This window comes from Alligator mississippiensis, chromosome 14, assembly GCF_030867095.1.
Source record: "Alligator mississippiensis isolate rAllMis1 chromosome 14, rAllMis1, whole genome shotgun sequence".
NCBI lineage: Eukaryota > Metazoa > Chordata > Crocodylia > Alligatoridae > Alligator > Alligator mississippiensis.
Genome location: NC_081837.1, coordinates 1211457 through 1236280, shown reverse-complemented (window position 1 = coordinate 1236280; position 24824 = coordinate 1211457). Strand labels below are relative to the sequence as shown.

Sequence of the window (24824 nt, the reverse complement as noted above, 5' to 3'; positions counted from 1 at the left end):
TGGAAGCTGCTGGCTACTGGGTAACTCTCCTGACACTTGTGCCCCTTTTCTCTCTGTAGACGGTAAGGTCAGTCCCAGCACCTTATCCATAGGAACCGCTTTAACTGCCCCCTCATCGTTCACTTCAGGCTCTGCTGCTATGATGGACCTTACCAGTTCCCTGAAAGCATTAATGGATGGTAATGGTGGTGAGTACGTGTTTCCTCGTTGGTCTCTGCCTAACCCAAGCGTTCCATTCAGTAAAGCATTCCATGTACCCTCGAAGGGGAGGCTTCTCTTGTACGTGCAGCCACAGAGGAGGGCCATGCTGCAGTTCTTCCAGGCTCCTGCCTGCATCCCCGTTGCCATCGTAACACCTTGTGTGTGGGTTTCTCCGTGCTTTTTGGAGGTGTGATGCAAACTGTTGTCGCGCACATCTTTTTTACAGGTGGCATTTGTATGCTAGAGACACCCTGGCTGTTCCGTGCCATGTGATCCACAGCTGCTTCCCTGACTGCTTTCTTCTGAGACCCCAGTTCTAGATTCTGTGCTTCCTCCTGTTCCCAGTGAGCTGGGCTGCAGTATTCTTAAGGGCGAGACTTGAGTGGGTTCTGCTTCTGTCACTTTTCCGCCAGAGTCGGCAAGTCTTCCTAGTCATCTGTTGCTTTGATGATGGGAGATCCAAGCCTCAGTGCATGCCCCAGAGAGGAGAGGACTCTTGCATAGCCCTCAGCCTTGGTATCAGATGCTTCTGCAGTGGGGAAGTAGCCTGTCTTGTACTGCTGGTTGGACCTTGTTCCATTTGGCAAGCACGGCTTGTCTTGGCCCTTCCAGTGTTGACAGTGGGGCTTGATGGTAACCCCCATGCCTCCGCTGCATTTCTTCATCACTTTACCACCGTTGTTGATGTTGAGGGCATTCTGGCTCTAATGCCTTGATTTTTAAATAAGTGTTTCCTTAGCAGAAGGCAAACCTTTTGCAGGTCTGCATAAATGTCAGCCTTGTCTGTGGTTATCGGCTACGTGAGGGTTTTGGTTTTTTTTTTCACTAACAGATTTTCCCGAGTTCCCTGGTTTCTTTTAAGTGATGCATCGAACCTTGCCTGATAGAACAAGATCCTAAAAGTGCAGCTCTCGTTTACTCAGTATTAGGGTACATCTGCTCAAACTCTTATTCCCAGCTGGTTTGTTACTGGGGTCCCAGCAAGCCCATACTTGCTGCCCAGAGAGCCTGAAATACACATGGTCTCTGTGTTGGACATCTCTCAAGTCTGAACGCCTGATGGTAACTGCTTTCCCCCCCCCCGGCATGTTCCACTCAGAGGCATGCCTCCCTTTTACTGTCTGGGCTGCAGCTTTCCAACATAACACTTCTTGTCCACATTCAGTGCTAGGTATGAGTGTAGAGAAACGGAGCATCCAGCACTTTAGACTCTTACTGTAGAGTGGCTGTCCGCAGTGCCCTACTCATACAAATGGCAAAATGTAGACTGTTAAACCCACAGCAGATCGACTGTCACCCTTTCCATGAAATGACTCACTAACTGCTTTTTATTTATTAACAGAGATTGAGATAAATATGCTGGATGAGCAGCTGATCAAGTTTCTGGCCTTGCAGAGAATACATCAGCTCTTTCCTTCCAAAGCTCAGTCTATAGCGGGCAGTGTCAGTTCCCATCAGCCAGCTCCTATGGGAAACCACATTGAAGGTAAGAGCAGCCCTAGAATAGTCCCTTTGCACTGAGCCGTGGCTTCCTTGGCACTACCCTGCCTTCAGAATAGGTGGTTCGGGGAGATCCTGTCTTCTGGTATCTTGTAGACACCATGTCTCCGTCCTTCCTCCCGTGCCCTGGCTCTGATTCATCGTTGGTTAGAAGCCTGCTTGTTGAGCATTCTGCACATGTGGCAATCAAGGCAGCTGTTCCGTTCCCCCGCACTACAGGCAGTGCCGCTCATCAACCTGTTTTCAGCAGAACTCTGGACCCCAGGTGTTAAGCCACATTGCACCATCTTGATCTTGCACAAAAAGGAAACCCCAGCTCCATTCTGTGGCCTGTTTGTGAGCAGCTCAGGGGAGGAAATGCAGCGGTATTTAAAAGCCAGCTGCTGCCCCAGGAGCTGAGGGTGGGCTGAAAGCTGGTCTGTGGACTTGAAAGAGGAAAGTAGACTTGGGGCATTGAGGGTGGGGTTGAAAGGCCCATAGAAAACTTCCTTCCAAACTAGTAGGTGTTCCTCTGCAAAGCTACTTCTCACTGCAGGTGGAGAGAAGCAATCCAGTCCTTTGCTTATAACTTCTGCCGGGGCTTGAGCTCTGCCTTTCATTCCCCTTGTGCTCACTGCATCGGATGCAGTTCCCTTCCACTTTGGGTTCTTGTCAGCTGCTGGCCCTTGGCAGGTTAAGCTTCATTTACTGTCCAGAGCAGGTCAGAGGCCTGTTCTACTCTGGCCTATGTTTTGGGGTGGGTCCCACAGAGGTCTCTGGGAGTGCACTAGTGTCCGTCAGTCTTTAGACTTGCGGTTGTTGTGTGTGCGCATCTGTGTTCATCTCAGCATCGGTTCTAAACATCCCACGTCAGGACTGACCTCTTCTAGTGCTGCTGCAGCTGGAGGCTGCTGTGGGACACAATGCTGGGCTGCGACTAAACTATGGGGAGCAACACACGCTACCTTAGCACTGCATCCTCTGAAGGGAAGCCCATGTTGCCTTTCCCCTGCTTCCTCCCTGGAGCCGTCAGACCCTGGCACCTCCTGCCACACCCGTCCTCACTGAGACTCTCTTTTGTCTTGCTGATGGAATGCTTGGGATGAAGTCTCCAGATTGGTGGTAGCCAGCCTCAGCTGGAGAGCCACAAGCCAAACGCTGACCTCCCCAAGTGTCACTCTGATCCCTAGGCAGACAAGGTTCCTTGGGTGAATCTGATATCTTTTATTAGACCAACCCAAATAGTTGGAAAATAATTATTAAGTAAGCTTTCGGGTTCAAAAACCCTTCGTCAGGCTAAGGAAGTTTCAGCAGTTGGTGTGTGCTCTTCCTGGGTGGGATGAAAATTAATAACTATTCTCCAACTATTTGGGTTGGTCTAATAAAAGATACCAGATTCACCCAAGGAACCTTGTCTGCCTATGTCCTTAGACCAACACGGCTACAACCTACACTACTTTAATCCCTGCCCTTCCCAAGGTGTACCTGGTACTCTGCACCCCACTGCGCTGGAGTACAGGTTTGCATGCACAGCAGCTTCTTGTGCCCCTTCTGGCATGCGTGCTGTGCTATGGGTTGGCCACCCCTGCTCTTGATGACCCCAGCTGGCTTAGCTGCACTCAGCTGCTGAAGTGGCCTGTAGGCAGGACATCTGTGTGCAGAGAGGATTCTGGTACAAACAGAGCTTTCCATTTCACCCTCCCACATACCATGTGTGTCTCAGCCCCAGGCCGGCCTCCTAGCCGTCAGTGGGGAATTGCATGTGCTGTGGCTTGTCTGTTGTGCCTTTTGACAGTCTCGGTTTCGTTGACAGTTTCATGCTTTTCTGTAGGAAAGCCATGGAGGTGTTTATGTGCAGGAGCTGTGTGCACATTCTTGGGGATGAGTTTGCAGGGAAGGGGTGGGGGGGGGGGGCGTTATAAAACAGCAGGATATGGAGCTCTTCAAACCTGGAGCAGGCCAGTAGCAGCCAGGTGGCTGACAACTGTCGAATGGCTTGCCAATGCTTAGTGCAGGCATCCAAGTGTTTGGTGGAGGGGGGTATGTGGGCTTGGCTGTGTAGAAGGTGTTTCTCTGACAGCCCCAGGATTGACCCTGCTGTGGGAAGACTCAGCTGAGATGAAACACTGAAAGCAGAGCGTTTCCCCCTTATGAGCCTCCAGCACTAGGAATTTCTGGTTAATCTCTGACAAGGCTTTGCCAGCTCTGCCTGCGTGTGTTCTCAGTGTCACTGGTGGTTCAGAGTCCGCGGGACAGCTGTTACCAGTATCAGGCTCACTCAAAGAGAGTGCTGTCCTGACTGAATGGTTTTCTTTTTCCTTGTAAGATCTGAGGCTGCACAGGGGTGCTGCTCGCTGTTGCACTGCCTGGAGGTATTTGGGGAGGACAGGTAGCTGGGAGCTACTTCCGGTGTTGACTTCCCCTTTAGCAACTGTTCACAAAGGACTCTGGGGCCTGTGGGAGGGTCCCTGAAACGTGGGTACTTTGCACCTAGAAAGGGGAGCATACAACCAGTGACGTATGGGTCTTGTTTTGCAGCGCAAAGGAAAGAGGTGCAAGCCCGGGCAGTGTTCTACCCGCTGATGGGCTTGGGGAGCGCAGTGAACATGTGCTACAGGACGCTCTACATTGGGACAGGTCAGTGGCGTCTCTCAGCTGGGTGGGTGGGGATGCAGCATGTTCTACCAGGGTTTTCTCTAAATGTATAAAACCAGCAGCAGCGCCTGCACTAAAGCTTACCCCACGGAACTGAAATGGTTCCCTGGGAAATGCCATGGTGGAGCTGTTCATTTTGTGCTGGAGCTTGCAATGAAGGTTTTCTTTGTGTTAGCAAGAAATCAATGCAAGGCAGGCACCCTTCAGAGCTCCCTGTCCTAACTAGCATGGTCACGGGCCTGTAGGCCTATGTTTTATAAGCTACCATTTCAGGGTGGAACGAGCATCCTGCATTTCAGGGTGGGACGAGCGTATCAAGAGGTCAGGATTTAGCATGAAACGGCCGCGGGCCTCCTTGGTTCCAGCTGGTGGCAGAGGAAGGAGTTTCATAACGGTTCTAGGCCTTCCCTCTGCCAGGGCCCCCGGCGCTCTGGGTGGGTCGAGTGATCCTAACGAATGGTGTTTCTTTCCACCTTCTCCTGCGCGATCCAGCAGCTGTCTCCCCCACCCCTGAACTAGTTTGCTGCAGCAGAATTCATGCAGTCCTGGGATCAGAAGCAAAGGCAGTGGCTCCCCTGTCCTTCTGCCCTTTGAGGTTCAATTCAGGCTCTTGCTCCGTGCTGCCTGTGCCAGCTTTCCTGAATTGAACTGACCCCATGTTCTGTGTTCCCTGTGGGCAGGAGCTGACATGGATGTGTGCCTTACGAGCTATGGTCACTGCAACTACGTGTCCGGCAAACATGCCTGCATATTCTACGACGAGGTGAGTGCCCAAGCCCTGTGATGTGAGCCTCAGAGGAGGGCAGAGGCTGTCCTTGTGCACAGCTCCTCGACAGGCTGCAGAGCAAGTGTTGGGGTTGTGAGTGGCTTTCTGAGAGGAAAGGCTGTCACGCTGGCAGAGGGGTGGGGGCTCCTTTTCTGCAGGGAATCTGGCAGGGTCCCGCTGGTGCTGCGCACTCTCTCTCCCCCAGGGGGTGCTGCAGTCAAGGCCGTGGGGTGAAGCCTCCTGCCTGTTCCAGGCCCAGGGTGATTGCGCTTGCTCGGAGCTGGCGCCTGACCTCGGTCTCAGTTTGTCCGTGTCTAACAGTAGCTTCCAGCCCTTCCCTCTGGTTCTGCTGGGTCTGCCAGACTGGAGAGACCCCGGCTATTGCACTGCCTCCCTGCCTGCGCGCACTCAGCTCTTGGACAAAACACATGGATCAAGCCACCGCACTGGTCTTTTGCCAAAGGCCAGTTTCCCTGAGCCCCCGAGCATGGTGGCAGCTCAGACAAAGCAAAGAAGAAGATTCAGTGTCCTCTTGGCCTCCAGAATTGGGCACAGTTGCATCCCCCTGCAAACAGCATTGCGGTGTGACTAGCCCTGCCCTGCACCTCAGCTAGCCTGCTGTGACCCCTAACTTGCCTTTGCCACCACTTCCTAACACCCAGCAAGTGCGCCCTCCCTGCCTTCTCTGTCCCTGAACACACGACCTTGCATTGCATTGTTAGAATTCACTTAGAGGGTTGGTTACTGTCTCCTCAGCTCCCATCTGATCCAAAAGGATTTTAATTTTCTCCCAGACAGGCCAGCTAGCACCGGGCTGGAAAGTGTTCTCATGAGAGAATGAATCCTTTGTGGAATCTAAATCCAGTAGCCAGGTTGAATTCCCCTTGGCGTGCACAGATGAAACCCTGCACTTTGTCGGCTAGTTCTGTTACTGTTCTACTCTTCTGGATCCCCCCAAACCCCTGCGTCCGTCTGCAGACCTAACCGGCCCAGCGGCCTTGCTTCACGTTATGTGTTTTCCCTGCTCATTGGGCCTTGTTTGTTGTCTGCCTTGGTCGGGGAGCACTGGGGCAGGGGCTAACTGGCACCCAAAAGCCAGTGCAGGACAGCTCATCCCTAGAACTGGCCCTGGGAGATGTGCCTCAGCCCTGTTGGTAGGGTGGCTGGTAGCTGTCTCCGGCTGGCTGTAGGTGTTCTGTGCTGCAGGCACCACATGCTCAGTAGGAGGGAGACTGCTTTTTGCTGCGATCTCCTTAGTGGGTGGGTGGCCTGGGCAGGTGCCGTGCAGCTTGTCCCTGTCCTAAGGTTGCAGAGGCCATGGTGGGAACGGTTCTCACATGCAGTGTGTGCAGAGCAGCTTGGGCCACGCATGCACAGTCTGCTGCCTGCCACTGCCTGAAGCAGTGGCTTGGCATCTGGAGCAAGCTGGGCCTTGGCGGGTCCTTCCCCCACCCACACGTCGGCCTGGCCGAGGGGGCGTTAGGGGGGTGACGCGTGCCCTCCTCTTCCCTTCCAGAACACAAAGCATTACGAGCTGCTGAACTACAGTGAGCACGGGACGACGGTAGACAACGTCCTGTACTCCTGCGACTTCTCCGAGAAGACAACACCCACCCCTCCCAGCAGCATTGTTGCCAAAGTGCAGAGCGTGATAAGTAAGTCAGGGCAGAGCTGGCCCCTCTGCCCAGCCCGTGCTCACAGGCGGCTTCCGTCCAGTTTCCTTACAGCGTTCTGCTGGCAAAGAAGGGAGGGGGCTTCCCACAGCTCAACAGTGGCTACCGGCGCTCCGTTCCCTCAGTCTGCAGAGCCCTCTGCAGCAGTCAGCCCAGCCTCTGGGGCTGTTAACCTGAGCTCTGGTTCCCTTGCGCTCCTGGCCCTCTCCAGAAAGCTTCAGGTTTTGAGTTGGGTCCTGGCGGGCTGCGTCCACACATGCTTTCCTTGCACTCCTGGTCTGCGGCTCGGGCGTGGGTGCAGCCGAGCAATTCCTCTTCCCCTATACGAGGGCCGGATGTTTCTCCAGGGGCTCGCAGCAGCCTGGTTGACGGAAGGAGCGTTGTCTCCTCTCTACGGCGGAGTGAGACAAGCCTCCAGCAGGAGCGCGGTGCTGGGCCTGCTCACTGCGGCCTGCCTGACTTGTGCTTCTCTTCCAGGGCGCCACAAAAGCAGGAAGCAGGAAGAGGAGCCGCACGAAGACGCTGCTGTGATGAACTCGCAGGCGCAGGGGCAGCACCGCAAGCCCTGCAACTGCAAGGCCAGCAGCTCCAGCTTGATCGGGGGTAGCGGGGCAGGCTGGGAGGGCACGGCCCTGCTCCACCACGGCAGTTACATCAAGCTGGGCTGCCTGCAGTTTGTCTTCAGCATCACCGAGTTTGCGACCAAACAGCCCAAGGGGGACGCGGCCTTAGCACAAGACACAGACTTGGAGGAGAAGCTCCCCCTGAAGCCCCACCAGGTGCCCGTGCTGCGCTCCAACTCCGTTCCCTAGGAGCCCGGGCCGGGGCCCCGTGCTGCAGCAGGGGCCTCGCCGGAGACTCTTGCAATGCAAACATGTACAAACCCCGCGGGGATTTTCTACGCCGGCCCAGGAACCGTTCACGCCGTTTGCATGAGATGAAGAACGTTTCACTTTTTTTAATTATTTTCTTTTTTTGCTCAAGTTTTCGGGGCATTTGCACATATATTTGTACTATACATTTCATTTTAAAAGGAAAACTGCAGTGAGGCGAGGAGCAGGCGCTGTGGCCCGGCCCCCTCCGCCAGGCCCTTCCTGCGCAATTGTAAAATAATCAGAAACTTGTTCTATTTTGTGCCAGTGACAATAGTTTTATATTAAAAGAGAAAAATACAGTTTTCATACAGCAAATCTATACAATATCATTGTTTTATTTAATGTAAAGAAGCGCTATACTCCCCCACAGGCCTCCCCCCTGCTGTGGTTGCACTACAAGTTGCTACTGTGTATTATGGGCAATGAGAAACGAGTTCTTTTCCTGGCGTCCACCCTCTCTCTCTCTCTCTCTCTCTCTCTTTGCATAAGGAAAGTATTGGATTCTGTGTAAATACATCCGTGACGGCATTTTTCAATGTTTTTAAAGCTGTGTACAGTGCTCCATGTGGGATGACGTTGCCTCCGATTTGTCTATTGTAGCAGATTGTCTGTCGTAAGCCTGTCTGTCTCTTCCGTTGGCCCCCGCCCCCGACAGCTAGCTCCGATGTACATAGTCATTGTAATGTTTTAGACTTTACAGAAACTTTCCTGTATTCTGTATATAAAAAGCGAAATACTTCCCAGTCTGTTTCCTGCCTGTCTGTCCTCACTCTGTGACCACCACTGAGGAGCTCGGAGGAGACCCCCGGCCGGGCTCTGCCCCAGGCACGCAGGGCTGGAGGGGGGAGAAGGCAGGAAGCTTCCGAGGAGCTGGCTGCCGCGGCGGTGCCGGCGCTGGGCGGCGGGGAGGAGCGGGGCCCCGGGGCGGAGCCAGCGGCCCGCCCGGCGCCATGGCCGCGCTGCTGCTGCTGCCCGCGCTGGCGCTGGGGCTGTACGCGCTGCTCCACGCGCGCCTGGGCGGCGGGGCGCGCTGCCGCAGCCGGGCCGCCCTGCGCGGCCGCACCGCGCTCGTCACGGGTGAGCGCCGAGCCCCGGCCCCGGCCCCGGCCCCGGCCCGCCCGCGCAGGGCCCCGCTCACGCCGCGCTGCCTCCGCAGGGGCCAACGCCGGCATCGGCCGCGCCACCGCGCTGGACCTGGCCCGCCGCGGCGCCCGCGTCGTGCTGGCTTGTCGCAGCGCCGAGCGAGGGCAGGCGGCCGCCCGCAGCATCCGCCAGGTGGGACCCCTAGCCCTCGGGCTCCAAGAGCTCTCCCTGGGCCGGGCGCGGGTGCCCAGCCAGTGCCCGCATCCCGGCCCCCCGTCTCCCCCTCTCCCCGCAGGACACCGGGAACAGCGACGTCCTCTTCATGAGCCTGGACCTGGCCAGCCTGGACTCCGTGCGAGCCTTCGCCGAGACCTTCCTGCGCTGCGAGCCCCGCCTGGACCTCCTCGTCCTCAACGCAGGTGAGGCCCGCGGCTCGCGCCTGGCACCAAAGGCCTGCAAAGCCTGCCTGCGCTGGAGCCGCCTTCCCTTGCAGGCATCGCGTCCGGGGGCCGGCGGTCGGACGGCTGCAACCTGGTGTTCCAGGTGAACCACCTGGGCCACTTCCTGCTGACGCAGCTGCTGCTGGAGCGCCTGAAGCACTGCGCGCCCAGCCGCGTCGTGGTCGTGGCCTCCAGCGCCCACCGCTCGGGGCGCATCGACTTTGAGCGCCTGGGCCGGCCGGTGGAGGGCGTGCTGCAGAACTTCCAGGCCTACTGCGACAGCAAGCTGGCCAACATCCTCTTCGCCCGGGAGCTGGCCGGCCGGCTCGAGGGCACCGGCGTCACCTGCTACGCGCTGCACCCAGGTGAGCCTGCGCCGCCTGACCTCGGGGCTGGTGCTGCCTCGGGTCTGCCCGAGGCAGGGCGCGGAGTCCCGAGGCTCGGCCGCCTCGTGCTGTGCTGCAAACTGGGGACGTTGGGGTGCAGGGGTCCGGTGCTGGGAGAGTGCTTCCCTGTGTCCCATGCTGACGGAGCTGGCGCAAGGCCGCAGGGCTTCCCCGAGCTCTGCCCAGCCGCTCGGGCACCGTGGCATTGACCACCTTTGCCCGCAGGGGTCGTGAACACGGCGCTGTTCTCCTTCGTCCCTGCCTGGCTGTGGCCGCTTTTCGTGCCCTTCTCTTGGCTCTTCTTCCGAGACGCCGTGAGCGGAGCCCAGACCTCCATCCACTGCGCCACCCAGGAGGGCATCGAGGCGCTCAGCGGACGCTACTTTGCCGACTGCCGCCCGCAGGAGCCGCGGCCCCGCGCCCGGGACGACACCGTTGCCAGGAAGCTGTGGGAGGTCAGCGAGAGGATGGTGGGGCTGGCCGCGTAGGGCGCTGCGCATCTCGGTGCCGACGGGGACCATGGGCAGGGCCCGAGCGGTGTCGTGCCAGCCGGGCGGTGGGCACAGGGAGGCTGTGCTGAAGGGGACCACACGTGCAGTCTGGGGCTGGGCTGCACTGGGCTTGAATAAAGCAGGATGCCTGCACCTCTGCACGGGGGAGTCGTTCCTGCGCCGCGCCCGGCACCGGACCAGCCCCTCGGCGGGACGCAAGAGCAGGTCCTGCCCAGTCCCGCCGTGCCCGCGCAGGCGTCCACGTGAGAACATCACCGCAGCAGGCCGTGTCGCTCAGCGTCCGCGTGGCCGAGGCAGAGGGAGGGCGAGCGCGTCCCAGCAGGGCTGGCCCCCCTCTCCCACTCGCAGCCTCCTGCGTTCGGGTCCGGACGCGGAGGCCGATCCCCACACTGCCTGCTGCCCCTTTCCTCCTGCGCTGCGGCTGCGTGAATCTGGCTGGACGTCCGGTGCCGCGCGGGGGAGACAACTGCCTCGTGTGTGTCTCGGGCGGCCTCGGGGATAGCGACGCCGGACTCCACCGACTTGCTCTTCACCGGTTAGCCTGTTGTGACCGTCGAGCCCCTTGCAGGCGGGCCGGGCCCACGAGGGAGCCCCCATGGCCGCCCGCTGCCCTGCTCTCCTCCAGCGTCGGGGGCCCGATTCGGGTGCGAGGGGAGCGGTTTCCCCTCCGCATCCATGTGCGTCCTGGGGCATCAGGCCGGGCGGGCTCCCCTGGCACCCGGGGTGCAAGGGACGTGTGGCTCCTGCGCCCACGTGGAACTGCATCCCCTTGCACACGTGCCATAGCCTCTGGGAAGGATGTGTTGTGGGCCTGCGGGACACGTGTGTGCATGTGCACTGGCCTACGCATGCACACATCTGGGCAGGCCCTGAAGGGCACGCGTGCACCTGTTCGCACGCCCGGCCTGATGCGACCTCAGGGAGAAGGGAAAGGGGGACGCAGGCGCATGCGCACGGGGTATCGCGCGGCCCCACTTCCCAGACCTCCCCCCCGACCTTCCCAACATGGCGGCCGGGGGAGTAGGGGGGTGGAAGTGGACGGACCCTCCCCGTGACGCACTTCCGGGCGGGCGGGGGGCGCGGGCGCGGGGGGTTGTGGGATCGCGGGGCGAGGCCGGGGCAGCGGCCGCGGCGGCAGGATGGGGAACTGCCACACGGTCGGGCCCAACGAGGCGCTCGTCGTGTCGGGTAGGGGCCGCGCGCGGGGCCAAGGGCGCGGCGCAGGGCAGGGGGGGCACCGGGCGGCGCTGGGGCAGCTGTCGCGCGCCCCCCGCCCGCGGGCAGGCCCGAGGAGGGGGGGTTGGAGCGGGCGGCTCGGGGCCGGCCCCTGCCTGGCGCCGCGCGGGGACTGCAGGTGCGGAGCGTGTGCCCTGGGCGGTTTCCGAGGTGCTGGCGCCGGGACGGCTCTGCGCCGCGCAAACGCCCTCCGGCTGCTCGCTGGCTGCAGGGAGAGGCCGCCCGCCCGCCCGCAGCGGAAAGCAGCTCTGGGCGCCGCGGACGGGCAGGGTCCGGCCGGCACCTGCCGGGGATGCCGCGTGCGCGTTGCGGGTGTCGGAGGAGGCCGGCGCGCTGGTGCTGTGCCGCGGCCGCGCTGGCAGCGAGCTGTCACCAGGCCGCAGCCTGTCCCTGGAGACGGCGCTTGCCCTGTGCAGCAGCGGGCCGAGTGTTGGGGTGCCGCGCGGGGACGCGCTGTTCGCAGGCACGGCCTGCTGTCACGCCAGCCTCCGCTGATCCCCGGAGCGCTCCCTCCCTCCCTCCCTCCGCACCGCAGCTGCGGGCTGGGCTTGGCTCTCCCTTCGTCCCGAGCCGGCTGCACTCGGGCTTCCTGCCCTCGGTGGGGCTCGTCCTCCAGCGCTGCCCGTGTCCGCATCGCGGCTCTTGGGGCAGCGGCAGGAGACTCCCGCTGTTGCCTCTACCGGTCTCGTGCGGTGCCTTCGGACCTGGGAGCTCTGCCGCCGGCACTGGGCCCCTTCCCCTGGACGGGTGCCAGGCACTGGGGAAGGAGCCGGCCGGCGGGGCTGGGGGCTTCCCAGCAGGCTCTCGAGGGCTGTCAGTGCAAAGCAGCTGCTCCGGGGAGAGGCTGGGAGATGTGCGCCTGGGAGACTGCGGGCCGGGCCGGGGTGCAGCCAGCCTTGAGAGCTCTGCCGCCCTCGGGGGCACGGCACACCAGCCTCGGGGCACGCGCGTGAGCTCCACTTCTCAACTCCCGCCAGCTCCTGGTGAACGGGTGTCCTGGGAGCCCGCCCTGGGTGCCGCAAGCTTCTGCAGGGCGCGGCTGCCTCTTGTCCCCGCTTGGCCCCTTGGCTTCAGCCCTCCATCCATGTGTTCAGCCCCTCTCCCCCAGACCTAGCAGAGCTCCCTGCCGCTTGCTCAGTCATCATGTGGCGGGGCTGCCCCTCCTGCCAGGTTGGCTCAGCCCACAGGTGCTGTTGGCCGGTGTCCGGCTCAGAGCGGGTCGTGCCTGTCGGCCGGAGCCAGAGCTGCACGACGTGGAGTTAACGGCGCAGCAGGGAAGTGCTGGCAGGAGTCCCCTTGCCTTGACGGGCTGCAGGGAGAGGCCGGGGCCAGGCTGTACGCTAAGAGGGGGCTGGGTCCGCGCGGGGCGTGGGAGGCCTCCGAGCATCAGCTGTTGTGGAGCCAGCTGCATTTGGAAAGTGGCGCCTCGGCCGTGCCAAGATGGAAAAGCCCCGTGTCGAGGCCCAGCCGCCTCCTGTCTGCTGCATCTCGCTGCGGACACGGCGCGTGGACGCTGCCTCCTAACTCAATAAGCTGATGGCTGCATGCAGCGCTGCTGCCTGAGGAAGGCAGAGAGGGGAGGAGAGGCGTGCATGTGTGTGGTGCCGTGTGTGGGCAGTGGGTACGAGCTCCTCAGGCAGGGAATGCCGTTGTGCTGCACTCTCAGAGGAAGGTGACCTGGGGCCAGCCCCATGCGGGGGAAGCTTCCTCCTGCCTGTCCTGCGTGCGCTGCTCCGGGGCCCCCCGGCAGGTTTTCCCTGGCAGTCCCGGTGCTGTAGCCCTGAGCCAAGGCTTTGTTGCCTCTCTTGCAAGCATGGCAGCTGGGTTGAACCTTGCTGCTGGGCAGAGCGCTGCTGCCGTGGCTCTCCAGCTGGCTGCAGGCCGCGAGGCGGGACACGGATGTGGTGCTGCGCGGGGAGCGTGCCCCTGCATGGCGGCACCCTCCACCCTGGCGCTCTTTGCTCTGCTGCAGGTGGCTGCTGCGGCTCCGACCAGAAGCAGTACGTGTTCGGGGGCTGGGCCTGGGCCTGGTGGTGCGTGTCGGACACGCAGAGGTAAGGAGATGACCTCCGGGCGCGTGGCTCGTGGAGCAGGGGCTGGGTCAGTGGCACCTTGAGGAACGTGGGATCCACCAGACGCGGTGGGAGCCCAGCTCGCGGCTAGCAGCCCACCCCTCCGGTGCTTGCTGCACGTGGCTCTGGCCTCACAGCTTTTCTGCCCCGGTGCTGCAGCCGGGGGAGTCAGGCAAAGTGCTTGCTGCACTGAGTTCAGACCAGGCCACACGTGGCCGGTGGGACTGGAGGAGCCTAGAGACGCCTCACCCACCTGTGGCAGGTGCCTGCGGCAGTGGCCAGGGAATATGAGTGGTTGGAGCTCGTGTCCTGGAGGTGCACTGACCCTTGTTGCTTCCCACTCTAATGGCTGCTCAGGGTGGGCCAGCACACCGGTGGGACCCTGGGGTGCCCTATCCCCCTGTCCCTGGGACTCGCTTGCCTTGCCTTCGTTGCTGTGCCTGTCTTGGAGCTAACGTGCTATGACGTGCTGCTGTTGCTCTGCTGTAACCCCACGGGCTGCAGAGCCCAGGGCATTGCCCTCTCCCTCACTCGGTCCTCTCCAGTCCCTCCCCCCATCCCCATAAGTAGGAACTAACTGGGGAAAGGAGAGACGAGACTTTCTGGTTTTGCAGTGACAGGGAAGTGGCCCTGCCTGGCCACTCTGCTCCCTGCAGGCGGGGTAGCCGGTGACTGCCCTCAGCATTGCAGGAGGCCCAGGATTGCTGGCAGGGTGGGTGCAGCTCCCTCCCCTCCTTGTAGCTGTCCTTCCCACCTGCCCCCCAGGCTGCTGCCAGCAGGCTCCCAGCTCTGGTGTGATGCACCCTTGGCATGGAGGCACTGCCACTGCATGCTGAGCCTTGCACTCGTGCTCGCTGTACCCACGGAGACCTCCAGCTGCAGCTGCACTGGGGGCAGCAGCCCCGTATGGACACGGGCTTCCCCATAGGCAGCTGCAAGGCCCGGGCGTGTGTGAGCACCAGGAGACGTCCCCCGCGGTACCACAGGCAGCCAGGTGCCCGGGCAGGATGCCCTGCCAGGTACCACCAGCAGTCGCTTCCACTGTGTAAACACCAGGGGGGAGGGGCATGCAGGCAGGATTTGGAAGAACTTGCCCTGGTTTCAGACCAAAAAAAGATCCCCGTGGCTTTGTGTGGGAGCCCAGCTCGGAGAGAGCCACGTAGGTTTGGGAGCAGCCGGCTGCCCAGCAGAGCGCGGACTCTGTCATGGGAAAGATTTATTTTTGCCAAAGTTTTCTGCTCACAGTCTGCCCCCAGAGGCCCCCAACCCCACTCTGTGCTCACAGGGCAGCCCGGAGCCGTCTCACACTCAGAGCCAGGGCAGGAGGCTAGACTGGGTCACGCTTGTCTTCTAGCCACAGCTCGGCAGTAGCAGCTCCCAGTCACCTTGGTCGAGAGGGGCTGGGGCATGATGGGGACCCTGCCCTGCAGCTGTCGGCTGGAGGGAGCGGGCAGGGGTGCTGTGGGAAGCGCAGGGGGAGAGAGCGAAACCCGAAAGTCCCGTCCATGGTGTGCAGCGGGTGTCTGTTACTCTCTGGTAACCGCTCTGTGTATTTGCTGTCCTACCCTTGTTCATCGCTGCTCAGACTGTCTTTGGAGGTTATGACCATCCTCTGTCGCTGTGAGAATATTGAGACGTCGGAGGGGGTCCCACTGTACGTAACAGGGGTTGCACAGGTAATGACCCACCCGCTTCCTAACCTCGGCTCTAACTCTTCTCCCCCTTCTGTTTCGAGCAGCACAGCAGCAGCGGGATAACGCACCACTAACGCTTTCCTTCCTGGGGCAGCTCAGGCTCAGCGACCCCTCCCGGCGCTCTGTAGCTCTGCGGGGAACGTGGAAAGAGGCACACAGACACCTTCCAAATTCAGGCCTCCGGGCCAGCGCCTTCCAGTAATGCTGCAGACATTGGGTGCTCCAGGCCAAGGCCTTCCCTGGGAAGCTGGGAGCCACCCCTGGCAGGGTTAGGTTGGATGGGCAGGGGAGCAGCCAAGCTGGTTTCTCTTCCTGGCAATGAAATCCCTGTTGAGACTGGCTCGTTCGCCGGCTCCAGGCACAGCTCTGTGGCTACCTGCGTGCAGGTGATGCCTGTCCCTAGTGGGACTGAGTCCAGGAGGGCTGAGCAGGAAGAGCCTGGCTTGTTGCACAACGTGCTTGTGCAGGCCTGAGTCGGTGCCTGCTGCCGGTCATTCGGCACCACGCTTCCTCGCTCCTCCCCAGCCAGCTCGCCCTGGGCACCAGGGAGCTGGCAGAATCAGGGCCTGGTGCAGCACCGCTGCTGCTCGTGGCACTCGGGGGGCCTCTAGAAGCCTTCCCCGGGGAGGCGAAAGCCGCGCGCTGGCTTCTGCTTCAGGTAGAAGCACGGTGCAGGCATGCCCGGGGTAGGTCCTGTGGGGAGACGTCTCTAACAGTCTGCTGCGGCCGAGTCAGCTCAGGTCAGACTGTCACCATGGAGCAGAGCTGTTGCTTCCATCCCCTGCGTGCCTGCCCCGAGGCAAAGCAGCCCGGCGGGCAGGGCAGCAGCCATGCCCTTGCTACTCGCTGGTCCAGGTGCTGTCTTGCGGCCGTGTAACATGAATCGCAGCTGCTTGCCTCCCTGTGGGGCTCAGTTGGGCTCTCTGTCCCTGAGATGGCTCCAGTGCCTCGGCTTGTGCCTGCCCAGAGAGCAGCCTGGGCACCTGCCCTGCCCTGCTGCTCCATGAAGCCTGGGCCCAGAGCACCAAGCCCCTCGCCTTGTCTCTCCCCGTTCTGCCAGCGCACAGACCTGCACGGGCCCGCCGGGGTGGGAGAGGAGGAGGGACTAGCTGGAGCCCCATTGCTGCGGGTCCCTGTCTCTGGCTCACGCTGTGCCCCAAAGAGTTGAGGTTTGTCCCCGTCTGCATACCTCTGCCCAGACACCAGCAGTGAACTGCTGCTAGCCGCCTCCGAATTAGAGGCAGCACAGCAGAGGGGCTGGCCCTCCTGCTAGGTGTCAGCACCTGGGGTTCACAGACTCCGCTGTCTGGAAGGATGACTGCCGGCCGACCGGAGCGCATGGACCCAGGGACAGTTCAGGGAGTGGCCGATCAGTGCAGAGGGCTACACCGGTGGCTGTAGGGAGGCCACTGTAGGATGGCCACATCCTTGGTCAGGCCGGTGCTCTCTGTGGGTCACTGGCCAGTCATATCCTGCGCGCTCTGTGCAGCTGCAGTGCCCAAGTGTTGCCTTGGACAGACTGGGGTCCTGGGGTGGCTCGGTCCTGCCCCACCAACCAGCGCACCGGGAGGGCAGGGGCCCATGCAGCCCTGCCCTAGACCTGGCTCTGCTCACACAATGTCTGCGCATTACTGGAAAGCTGCTTTGCTCCAGCCCCGGTGACCTGCCTGCCGGAGACCACGATCCCCAGGCAGCCTCCGGTGTCACGGCGTCCCGTCCCCTGCAGAGTGCGGGTGCCAGCCCGGGGCAGGAGTTGCAGGGTCGACGCTGGTGGCCTGTTGCCTGGAAACGTGCAAATGTCTTGCGTTTTTTGGCAGGATTTCCCTAGAGATAATGACGTTACAGCCCAGGTGCGAGGACGTAGAGACGGCGGAGGGGGTAGCTTTAACTGTCACGGGTGTGGCGCAGGTACGGTACTCCAACCCATCCTCTCAGGAAATGCATGCCGCTAACCTGCCCCTTGGTTTCTCTCCTCTTCCAAGGTTGCTGCCGCCCAGAGCCGGATGCCCTCTGCTCTGCAACGATGTCTCTGCTGCACCTCACGGCCTGGCGTGGCCGGGCCGCCCGAGAGCGTGTCCCCAGGGGGCAGGGGGGGCCACACTGTCTCTCTCTCCCTGCACATGGCCGTCGTTGCGTCTTGCCCACCCATGGGCACCGAGTCAGCCAGACTCAGCTGTCCGAGCAGGGGCATCCCAGGCACTCCGTGCCACTTCCCAGAGTGAAGCGGCAATGTCCAAGGACCATGTCCCTCACGTGGCTGTGGATTGCCCCACAGCCTTTGCCAGCAGCCATCGCACTACATGGCAGCTCAGTATTGGAAACAGGGCTGGTTTTACAGGGGTAGGTGCTGGGAGCTACTTTTGCCCTGGGCTCTGTGGCCAATGAGTTCTGAGCCCGTTCCCCAGGTGTTTCTCGTGGCTGGTGTGGTCGGTGTCTGTCAGAGGATGTCACTGGGCAGGGATGTGCCGGACACCGTGGTGCAGGGCTTGGCTCCCTGCCCTGGCAGCCAGACATGTTGTGAAAAGGAGAAAGGGCCCCGGCAGCTTTGCTGCCGGTCTCCCAAGGGAGCGTGGCCACGGCCGAGCAGTTCTCAGAGTACGTGTCACCCTGCATGTGCAGACGTGGCTGCTTATAGCAGGCCCCTCCCCATGTCTCAGGCAGCCGCGTGCGGCTTTGCCTAGGACAGAGCTGCCTCAGACTTCATGCCCGTGGCATTTAGCGGGCTGCTGCGTGTGACCTGAGGGCGCATGCACTCCTGCAGGGTGATCCTGCCCCGTGTGGGTGAGAGCGCAGGCTGGGCTGCCCCAGGGTCTCCGTCTCTGCCACAGGCCTCCTGTCAAACCTCAGTCAAGTCGCTTGCTGGCTCAGGGGGGCAGCAGGGAGCTGTCTCAGAGCTCAGGAGGCGGTGCTGGTGTGGTGCAGGGATGACCCGTTTTCACGTGACTGACAGGTTCCCGTGGCCGTGCATGTGCTGAGGCCCCTGCGTTCTGCACCCCGCGAAGGCCCGGCTTACCAGCGGTTTCTCTGCCATCACGGTGTAGCTGAGATGGTGGAAGAGCCAACTGCCTTGGTGTCTGTGGAGCCCCAGGCTGCCCGGCACCTGCTCGCGCCTGCTGTGGTTGTCTCTGATTTGTGTTGCACCCTCTTGCCTCCCTGCCAGGGCTCCAGTGGGAACCTGGGTACTGTCTGCGGACCAGATGTTTGCCCCCAGGGGCATAGGGGCCAGGGCTTCTTGCATGGCTTGGGGCTGGACCGAGGTGAGGTGTGTCCGGAAGTGGGGGATCAGCAGGAGAAAGGAGCGTTGCTGCACCCACGTGCGGCTCCAGCAGGAAGGCTGTTTTCTGTTTGCAGAGACAGTTTCCTGGTCTTCTCGTCCGCAGCCTCGGGCTGGGGCGAGAGCCAGGAAGTGCTGCTAATTGGGAGCCCAGGTGAAAGGCATCTGGAGGCCTCAGGGTGGCAGACTGGCTCCGGCGGCAGCTCGAGGCTGCAGTGCACGAGGGTGTGGCTGCAGGGACCTGGGGGAGACGTTGTTGTTCTCGTGGGCTCCTTGCCCGAGTTTGTGCTCGTGCTGGGGGTGGTGCAGTGGCTCCGACTGCCCCTTCCCGGCAGGACCCTGGGCTGGCTGCCAGGAGCCCGTGTACGTGCCCGGGAGGGCTGTGCCTGCTCCTGCGCAGACAGCTGGGCTGGGCTGGGCTGGGCCCTGGCTGATGTGTCCCCAGGTTCTGGGAAGCCTGAGCCCAGCGTGGGGGGTGCACGCAGGCCCTGCCTGCCCCCCCCCCCCCCCCCCCCCCCCGCCCTGTCGCTGTGTCCAGGGAGTGCCCCCCCGTAGTGAGGAAGGGGGGAGTCCGGCTGGGCTCTGGCTGCCCTGCTCCCAGGGGAGTGGGTGCTCCCAGTCTGTTATGCAAGGCCAGAGGCAGGACCCTTGGGATGCATGTGGGGGTCAGGGCAGGAGCTGCCGACCACTGCAAGAGCCCCGGGTTTACCCTGCGTTGTTGTGGTAACAGGACACTGACTGATGCCTGGGCCATGCGTGGCAACCTCGGGGTGCAGCGTGATCCAGGCCTCTTGGAGGATGGGCTGAGATTTCCCTCTGAGCAGGGCCGGAGCACGGTGGCCCTTGAGATCAAGGCATGGAGGGGGACCACAGCTTGGTCTGCTCTCCTCGTCCCCTGCCCCCCGCTGCTGGGCAGCAAGCAGCAGCAGGCAGTCGCGTGGCTTTGTTGCAAACCCCTCGTCTACTGGACGCGTTGGCTTCAGGCCAGCTCACCGCAGCAGCACTGCCTCACCGGCTGTGGCAGGCGTGTGCCTGGAGCTGGACACCAGCCCAGCCTCTTGGGACCAGCTGGGAGCCGCCTGCCTCGGTGGAGATGATGGCAGCAAGGACCGCATGGTCTGTTCTGGGCTCTGGGGGCTCCCCTGGGCAGCCCTGACTCCCGCTGCTCCCCAGCCTCACTCTTTGGTGCCCACAACAACGCGCCCAAGTCCTGGCCACTCTGGGCCAGCGTGTCTGTGCCGCCAGCCTCTCCCTCATCGGGGTTTCCTTCCTCCCCAGGTGAAGATCATGACGGAGCGGGAGCTGTTGGCCGTGGCCTGTGAGCAGTTCCTGGGGAAGAACGTCCAGGACGTGAAGAACGTGGTGCTGCAGACGCTGGAGGGGCATCTCCGCTCCATCCTTGGTGCGTGGCGCGGCACGGTGCTCCTGCTGCCTTTGGGATCGGTAGACACACCGCGGTCGCTTCCCCCACACCTGCAGGGCAGGGTCCTGCTCCAGCCCTGGGGGCAGGGGGTCTGTGCGCGCAGTTGTGGTGCTGCAACGTGGCCAGCCCGCTCGGGGTCCTGGGGGCAGCGGGGGCTGCGCTGCCTGTGGCTGCTGCCAGGCCTGCCCTGCACTCACCTCTCCGGCTCTGCCCCCCCTGCCAGGCACCCTGACGGTTGAGCAGATCTACCAGGACCGGGACCAGTTTGCCAAGCTGGTGCGGGAGGTGGCAGCCCCGGATGTGGGCCGCATGGGCATTGAGATCCTCAGCTTCACTATCAAGGTAAGCTCCAGTGGGGCCTGGCTTCCTTCACAGGGGCTCTGTAAAGGCTGCTGGGCTTGGCAGCTTCCCTGGGGGTCCCCGGGTGCAGCCACGTGGCACATGCTGTGCTTGGATCCCTCCTGGGGTCTGTACAGGCCATGACCAGCCCCCCTGCCCAGCTCCTCAGCAGGCTGCACCATGCTGGGCCCTCGTGGCTGTGGATGGACGTCTCTGGGTGGTGCGGGCTGCACTGACGGTGCTGCCGGCATGCTGCACCCCCCCCCCAGGACGTCTATGACAAGGTGGAGTACCTGAGCTCGCTAGGGAAGACGCAGACGGCGGTCGTGCAGCGGGACGCAGATATCGGTGTGGCCGAGGCCGAGCGCGACGCTGGCATCCGGGTACGTCATGCAGGGCTGGGGCCCGGGCCCGTTGGTGTGGGCAGCTCCCCTCTTGCCCCTCCACGGCTACTGACAGCAGTACCCCCCCACCCCGCAGGAGGCCGAGTGCAAGAAGGAGATGCTGGACGTCAAGTTCATGTCGGACACCAAGGTGGCTGACTCCAAGCGCGCTTTCGAGCTGCAGAAAGCTGCCTTCAGCCAGGAGGTCAACATCAAGGTGAGGGGCTGCCTTGCCCTGCCGCGCTCCTGGGATCTGTGGCGCAGCGATGCCTGGGCTCTACCATGGGGATTCCCGGGCTTCTGGTCTGTACTGGTTTCCACCTTCCTCTCTGCCCCCTGCTCCTTGTGTTGGGGTTTTCAGCCTCTTGCAGAGGTGCTGGCTGCAGCCTGGGCTGGGGATGGGGCTGTGCTGTGTCTGCTCCTGCTGGCACCAATCCCTCAGGGTCCTGGCTGGAGGGTCTTGCCCCTGCGCTCAGGCTCAGCCCCGCGCTACACTGGAAGGGATTTTCCCTTTGCTCAGGCTGGTCTGGACTGGGGGGGTTGCCTTCCTCTGCAGCGGGGACATGGCCTTGGGCTGGGGTGTCTGCAGCATCCATGAACCCCCTGGCAGGACCAGGATGTTGGTGGCAGCAGCCCCCCTGCTTTCCCAGGGGAAGGGGTAGGAGCGATTCCTGGGGCTGTCAGGGGCAACTGTGTCGTGCTGCTCAGAGGCTGGGCATGGAGTTTGTCTGGGCTGGTTTGGACAGGACTGATTCTGCCTCAGGCAGGGGCTGGACTGGATGTGACCCCCTGCAGCTCCCTGCCAGCCCCATGGCTCTGTGATGATCTGATGTTGGGAAGAGCTTGCTCCTGTCCCGCACCCTGTCTGGTCCTGTGGTGGGAGCATGGGTTTGTCCTGGCTCCAGGCTCAACCTTGGCTCTCTGGGGGGTTCCTTATTCCCCGTGCCCAGGGGCTGCAGCGGGAGGGCGGTGAGGGGACCGGGCACCTGGGCTGGTAGTGACGGCTCCGCTCTCTGGCTTCGGCCCGCAGACAGCGGAGTCGCAGCTGGCCTACGAGCTGCAGGGCGCCCGGGAGCAGCAGAAGATCCGGCAGGAGGAGATGGAGATCGAGGTGGTGCAGCGCCGGAAGCAGATCGACATCGAGGAGAAGGAGATTGTGCGCATGGACAAGGAGCTCATTGCTACCGTCCGGCGGCCGGCTGAAGCCGAGGCCTTCCGCATGCAGCAGATCGCCGAGGGCGATAAGTAAGTGCCGGGGCCCAGCCAAGACCCCTGGGGACCCTCCCAAAGCTGCTCTGCGAGCTGCAGGCCCAGCGCTGTCCCCCGCTCCCATCTGGGGGCTGTGCAGCATCGTGCTCAGCCAGGGTCGTTGCCTTGCAGGGTGAAGAAGATGCTGATCGCACAGGCGGAAGGGGAGAGGATCCGGAAGATCGGGGAGGCGGAGGCTGCCGTCATCGAGGCCATTGGCAAGGCCGACGCCGAGAAGATGAAGCTGAAGGCTGAGGCCTTGCAGCAGTACGGGGACGCTGCCAAGATGGCACTGGTGCTGGATGCGCTGCCACAGGTGAGCTGGGGGCCAGGGTGGGTCTAGGGTCCGTGGCCTGCCCAGGTGAGCAGGTGGCAGGCAGGCAGCGCCTCTGCGTCCCCCGGGCCCTGTCCCTCGCTGCCATCGCTCATCCGGGCGCCTGCCCTCTGCCTCTCAGATCGCCGCCAAGGTGGCAGCTCCCCTGGCCAAGGTGGAGGAGATCGTGATCCTGAGCGGAGATGGCAGCAAGGTGACGACGGAGCTGAACCGCCTGCTGGCTGAGATCCCTGCCTCCGTGCACGCCCTCACCGGAGTCGACCTGGCCAAGGTGCGTCCCTCCGCCGCTTCCATGCCTGCTTCTCTCAACCCCCAACGCAGCCCCGCCGGCCTCTGCCGTCCCTGAGGCCAGGAGTGTTTGGGCATCTGGGAGCTCCCAGACCCTTTGCTCCTGCTGCTTTGTGCTGGGGGGTGGGCTGGGGGGCCCCCCCGCTCTTGCCCCTCTGCATGTGACTGCCAGCGTCCTGGGCGCAGCATCATGCTGGGGTGGGCACCGCTGGCTCCCCCTGTGTCTGCTCCCTGTGGCGCCGCCCCTGATGGCCTCTCTCGCCCTCTTGCAGATCCCCCTGATCCAGAAAGCCACCGGGGCCCAGGCGTGAGCCCGGCCGGGCCGGCGGGCGGTGACGGCGCCCGCGCCGCACTCTGATATCCACTGCCTCGGACACTCGGGAACCCTTTCCTACCAGAGACGGTCGGAGTCCCCGTTTCAGCTCTGGTGCCTTATTTTGTAGGACCAGGAGGATGCATGTTCCCTTCCGCTGGGGGTGGGTTTTGTAATGGGCCCTGTCTCTCGTCGTGTTCGTCCTGAGCGGAGCTACCCCGGCAGCTTGTGTGGTCGTGCCATCTCGGTGCCTTGCAGTTCTCTGTCCTCTGGCAGCTGGGGGTTGAGGGGGGCAGCCTGGCCTGGGCTGTGCAGACTGCCTCCCAGGGCCGGCCCCGCAGCCTTCTTGGAGCTGCTGGACGAGAACGCTGAGGCCCCCCCGCCCCATCCTCCCCCTGCCCTCCACGAACCGCTGTCTCTGTTACCCTGGTGTATGATGTGAACGTGTGACCCCCGCGCCCTGCACTGCTTTCGGCTCCCCTGGTGCTGCACGGGTCTCCCCAGGCAGAGCAGGGACCCACCCAACCGTATCAGCCCGCAGCCCCTTGCCTGCCTGTGCCTGACAGGTCTCTGGGTCCTGCCTGGGTTCAGGGCGCCAGGGGCAGGAGCTATGAGCTCCGGGGCAGCTGCTTCCCCGGCGGGGCTTTGCAGATATCAAGGGGGCAGGAGCGCCTGGGGGCTGGGGCTGTGCAGCGGGGCCCTGCCCAAGCATCGCTGGCAGCCAGAGAGGGACCGACTCCTCCCCAGGAGCAGGGCGGCTCCAGGGCGGAGGGGCACTCTGCCCCCGGGAAGCCGACCGTGGCAGCTGGCCTCGCCCGCCTGCTGCTCTCGACGCTGGGCCCTGCCAGCAGGAGGCTGCCCGTGCGTTGTGGAGGGAAAGTAGCTATAGTGTAGACAGGGCTCCAGGGCCTCCGGCTGGGGGCTGCGTTGGTAGAGATGTGGTTCTAGCTGAGGGTGTGGAGTCGAGGGGCATGGGCCTCCAAATGGGGTGTCCCCTCCCTCCCTGGCCGCTTCGAAGGCAGTCCCAGCCTGTAGCAGAGGTGCTCCCTGCCCCCTCCCTCCTTAGCCCTGGGCTGGCCCCAGCTGTGGCAGCGCCCGTGGCAGTGTCTGTGCTGGCCGTGGGTGCCAGACCCCGGCTACCCATGACCTAGCACGGAGACAGGTGCGTGGGCAAGACTGGAACTGGGGGTCCTGGGTGCTGTGAAACACGGCTGCGCGGCGGCCTTCCTTTCCCTGCGGCCGTCTGCTGCGCTGTCCCCGTGTCCTGTCCTGGCCTCTCTCCCCTGCCGGCCTGTCTGTCTTCTCCCCGTGGGCCCTGCCCACTCTGCCTGTGCCACCGCGGGCTGGTGCTGTGCCACGGGGTCACATCTCGCTGTCTGCGCTGTTGTGCCAAGCCCGGATGTATGCGTCTGCCTTGGTCCTGTCTGTCCAGGCCAGGAGATGCCACTAGGGGCGCGGGGCAGGAGGCTGCACCCTGTAACGCTGGGCCCAGAGCCTGTAGCTCTGCGAGTGGTGGGCTTCACTGCAGCCCCCCATGCCTGTGCGTGGCCTGCCGCCCAGTGCCGCGTAACCCCGGCCCCTGGTGGACCTGCTGCTCCCCTCCCTCCGGGGTGCCGTGCTGTGTTGTGCCTGCAGCCCCAGCCCTGCCCTGCCCTGCCCTGCAGACTCTCCCTGCCTCGGCAGGGCAGCGGGGGGACCCAGAGCAGCTGCTGGCTCTGGGGCTCGGGCAGGGCTGGCTTCCCCTTCCCCAGGGGGGTAGGTGGGGAGGAGCTGGGGTTGCGGGGAGGGGCGGCTTTGCTGGCTTGTGCTGCTGCTGCGCGTACCGGAGCCCCCCCGCATGTCCGTCGTGTCGTGCATGACTGTGCCCGCACCCCTCCCCGTGCCACGGGCTCCGGGCCCCGTTCTGAGCTGTATGAGAATAAAGGGGCATCGTGCCCTTGCTGCACCGGCTCTCGTGGTCTGTGTCCTCACTCCCTGCCACCAGCCCCAGGCCTGGGGAGGGTCCGGCTTGCGTTGGCCCAGTGCTACCCCCTGCGCTCCCTGCAGCGTTGGTCGGTTCAGCAGGGGCTAGCGCAGCCGCAGCGTGTGGCATGGGCGGTGTTGCACTGAGAACGGGCAGGCAAGGGCTGGTGCCTAGTCTGCTGGCGGCA

The 24824-nt window shown here is 62.8% G+C and overlaps 3 protein-coding genes across 8 annotated transcripts in view; all 3 read left to right on the top strand.

Annotated features, from left to right (window-relative positions):
* The window catches only part of PHF12 (PHD finger protein 12), a 35932-nt gene extending 27540 nt beyond the window's left edge, over positions 1-8392 (top strand). The window contains exons 10-15 of one of the 2 annotated variants that reach the window (XM_019477366.2): positions 60-188; positions 1544-1687; positions 4219-4317; positions 5016-5098; positions 6618-6756; positions 7252-8392. In XM_019477366.2, the coding sequence (XP_019332911.1) occupies positions 60-188; positions 1544-1687; positions 4219-4317; positions 5016-5098; positions 6618-6756; positions 7252-7586 (929 nt within the window). In that variant the 3' untranslated portion in view covers positions 7587-8392. The remainder of the gene's footprint in view (positions 1-59; positions 189-1543; positions 1688-4218; positions 4318-5015; positions 5099-6617; positions 6757-7251) is intronic. The other variant, XM_019477367.2, reaches the window with a different exon arrangement.
* A 196-nt stretch (positions 8393-8588) lies between these two features.
* DHRS13 (dehydrogenase/reductase 13) lies at positions 8589-10202 on the top strand. 2 transcript variants are annotated; one of them, XM_059717247.1, is made up of 5 exons: positions 8589-8726; positions 8806-8924; positions 9028-9151; positions 9226-9537; positions 9963-10202. In XM_059717247.1, exons 1-5 carry the CDS (start codon positions 8600-8602, stop codon positions 10136-10138), a joined length of 858 nt encoding a protein of 285 aa, XP_059573230.1. In that variant the 5' UTR covers positions 8589-8599; the 3' UTR covers positions 10139-10202. The 2 variants fall into 2 exon arrangements, with proteins under 2 accessions (XP_059573230.1, XP_059573229.1); XM_059717246.1 differs by having other exon boundaries at positions 9784-10202.
* Positions 10203-11161: 959 nt separating this feature from the next.
* FLOT2 (flotillin 2) lies at positions 11162-24624 on the top strand. Of its 4 annotated transcripts, none has more exons than XM_019477368.2 (11): positions 11162-11258; positions 13279-13360; positions 16890-16980; positions 19625-19748; positions 19993-20111; positions 20378-20491; positions 20589-20708; positions 21522-21736; positions 21872-22055; positions 22195-22344; positions 22634-24624. In XM_019477368.2, exons 1-11 carry the CDS (start codon positions 11210-11212, stop codon positions 22670-22672), a joined length of 1287 nt encoding a protein of 428 aa, XP_019332913.1. In that variant the 5' UTR covers positions 11162-11209; the 3' UTR covers positions 22673-24624. The 4 variants fall into 4 exon arrangements, with proteins under 4 accessions (XP_019332913.1, XP_019332914.1, XP_019332916.1 ...); XM_019477369.2 differs by lacking the exon at positions 16890-16980 and adding an exon at positions 14964-15054; XM_019477370.2 differs by lacking the exons at positions 11162-11258; positions 13279-13360 and adding an exon at positions 14965-15054.
* The last annotated feature ends 200 nt before the right edge of the window (positions 24625-24824 follow it).

Bases quoted from the DNA above. Each gene is read 5' to 3' on its own strand.
- DHRS13 (XM_059717246.1), top strand. From the start codon at position 8,600: ATGGCCGCGCTGCTGCTGCTGCCCGCGCTGGCGCTGGGGCTGTACGCG. The intron at 8,925-9,027 runs GTGGGACCCCTA...CTCTCCCCGCAG, and splicing joins CCGCCCGCAGCATCCGCCAG to GACACCGGGAACAGCGACGT. The intron at 9,152-9,225 runs GTGAGGCCCGCG...CTTCCCTTGCAG, and splicing joins CCTCCTCGTCCTCAACGCAG to GCATCGCGTCCGGGGGCCGG.
- FLOT2 (XM_019477368.2), top strand. From the start codon at position 11,210: ATGGGGAACTGCCACACGGTCGGGCCCAACGAGGCGCTCGTCGTGTCG. The intron at 19,749-19,992 runs GTGCGTGGCGCG...CCCCCCTGCCAG, and splicing joins GCATCTCCGCTCCATCCTTG to GCACCCTGACGGTTGAGCAG. The intron at 20,709-21,521 runs GTGAGGGGCTGC...TTCGGCCCGCAG, and splicing joins GCCAGGAGGTCAACATCAAG to ACAGCGGAGTCGCAGCTGGC.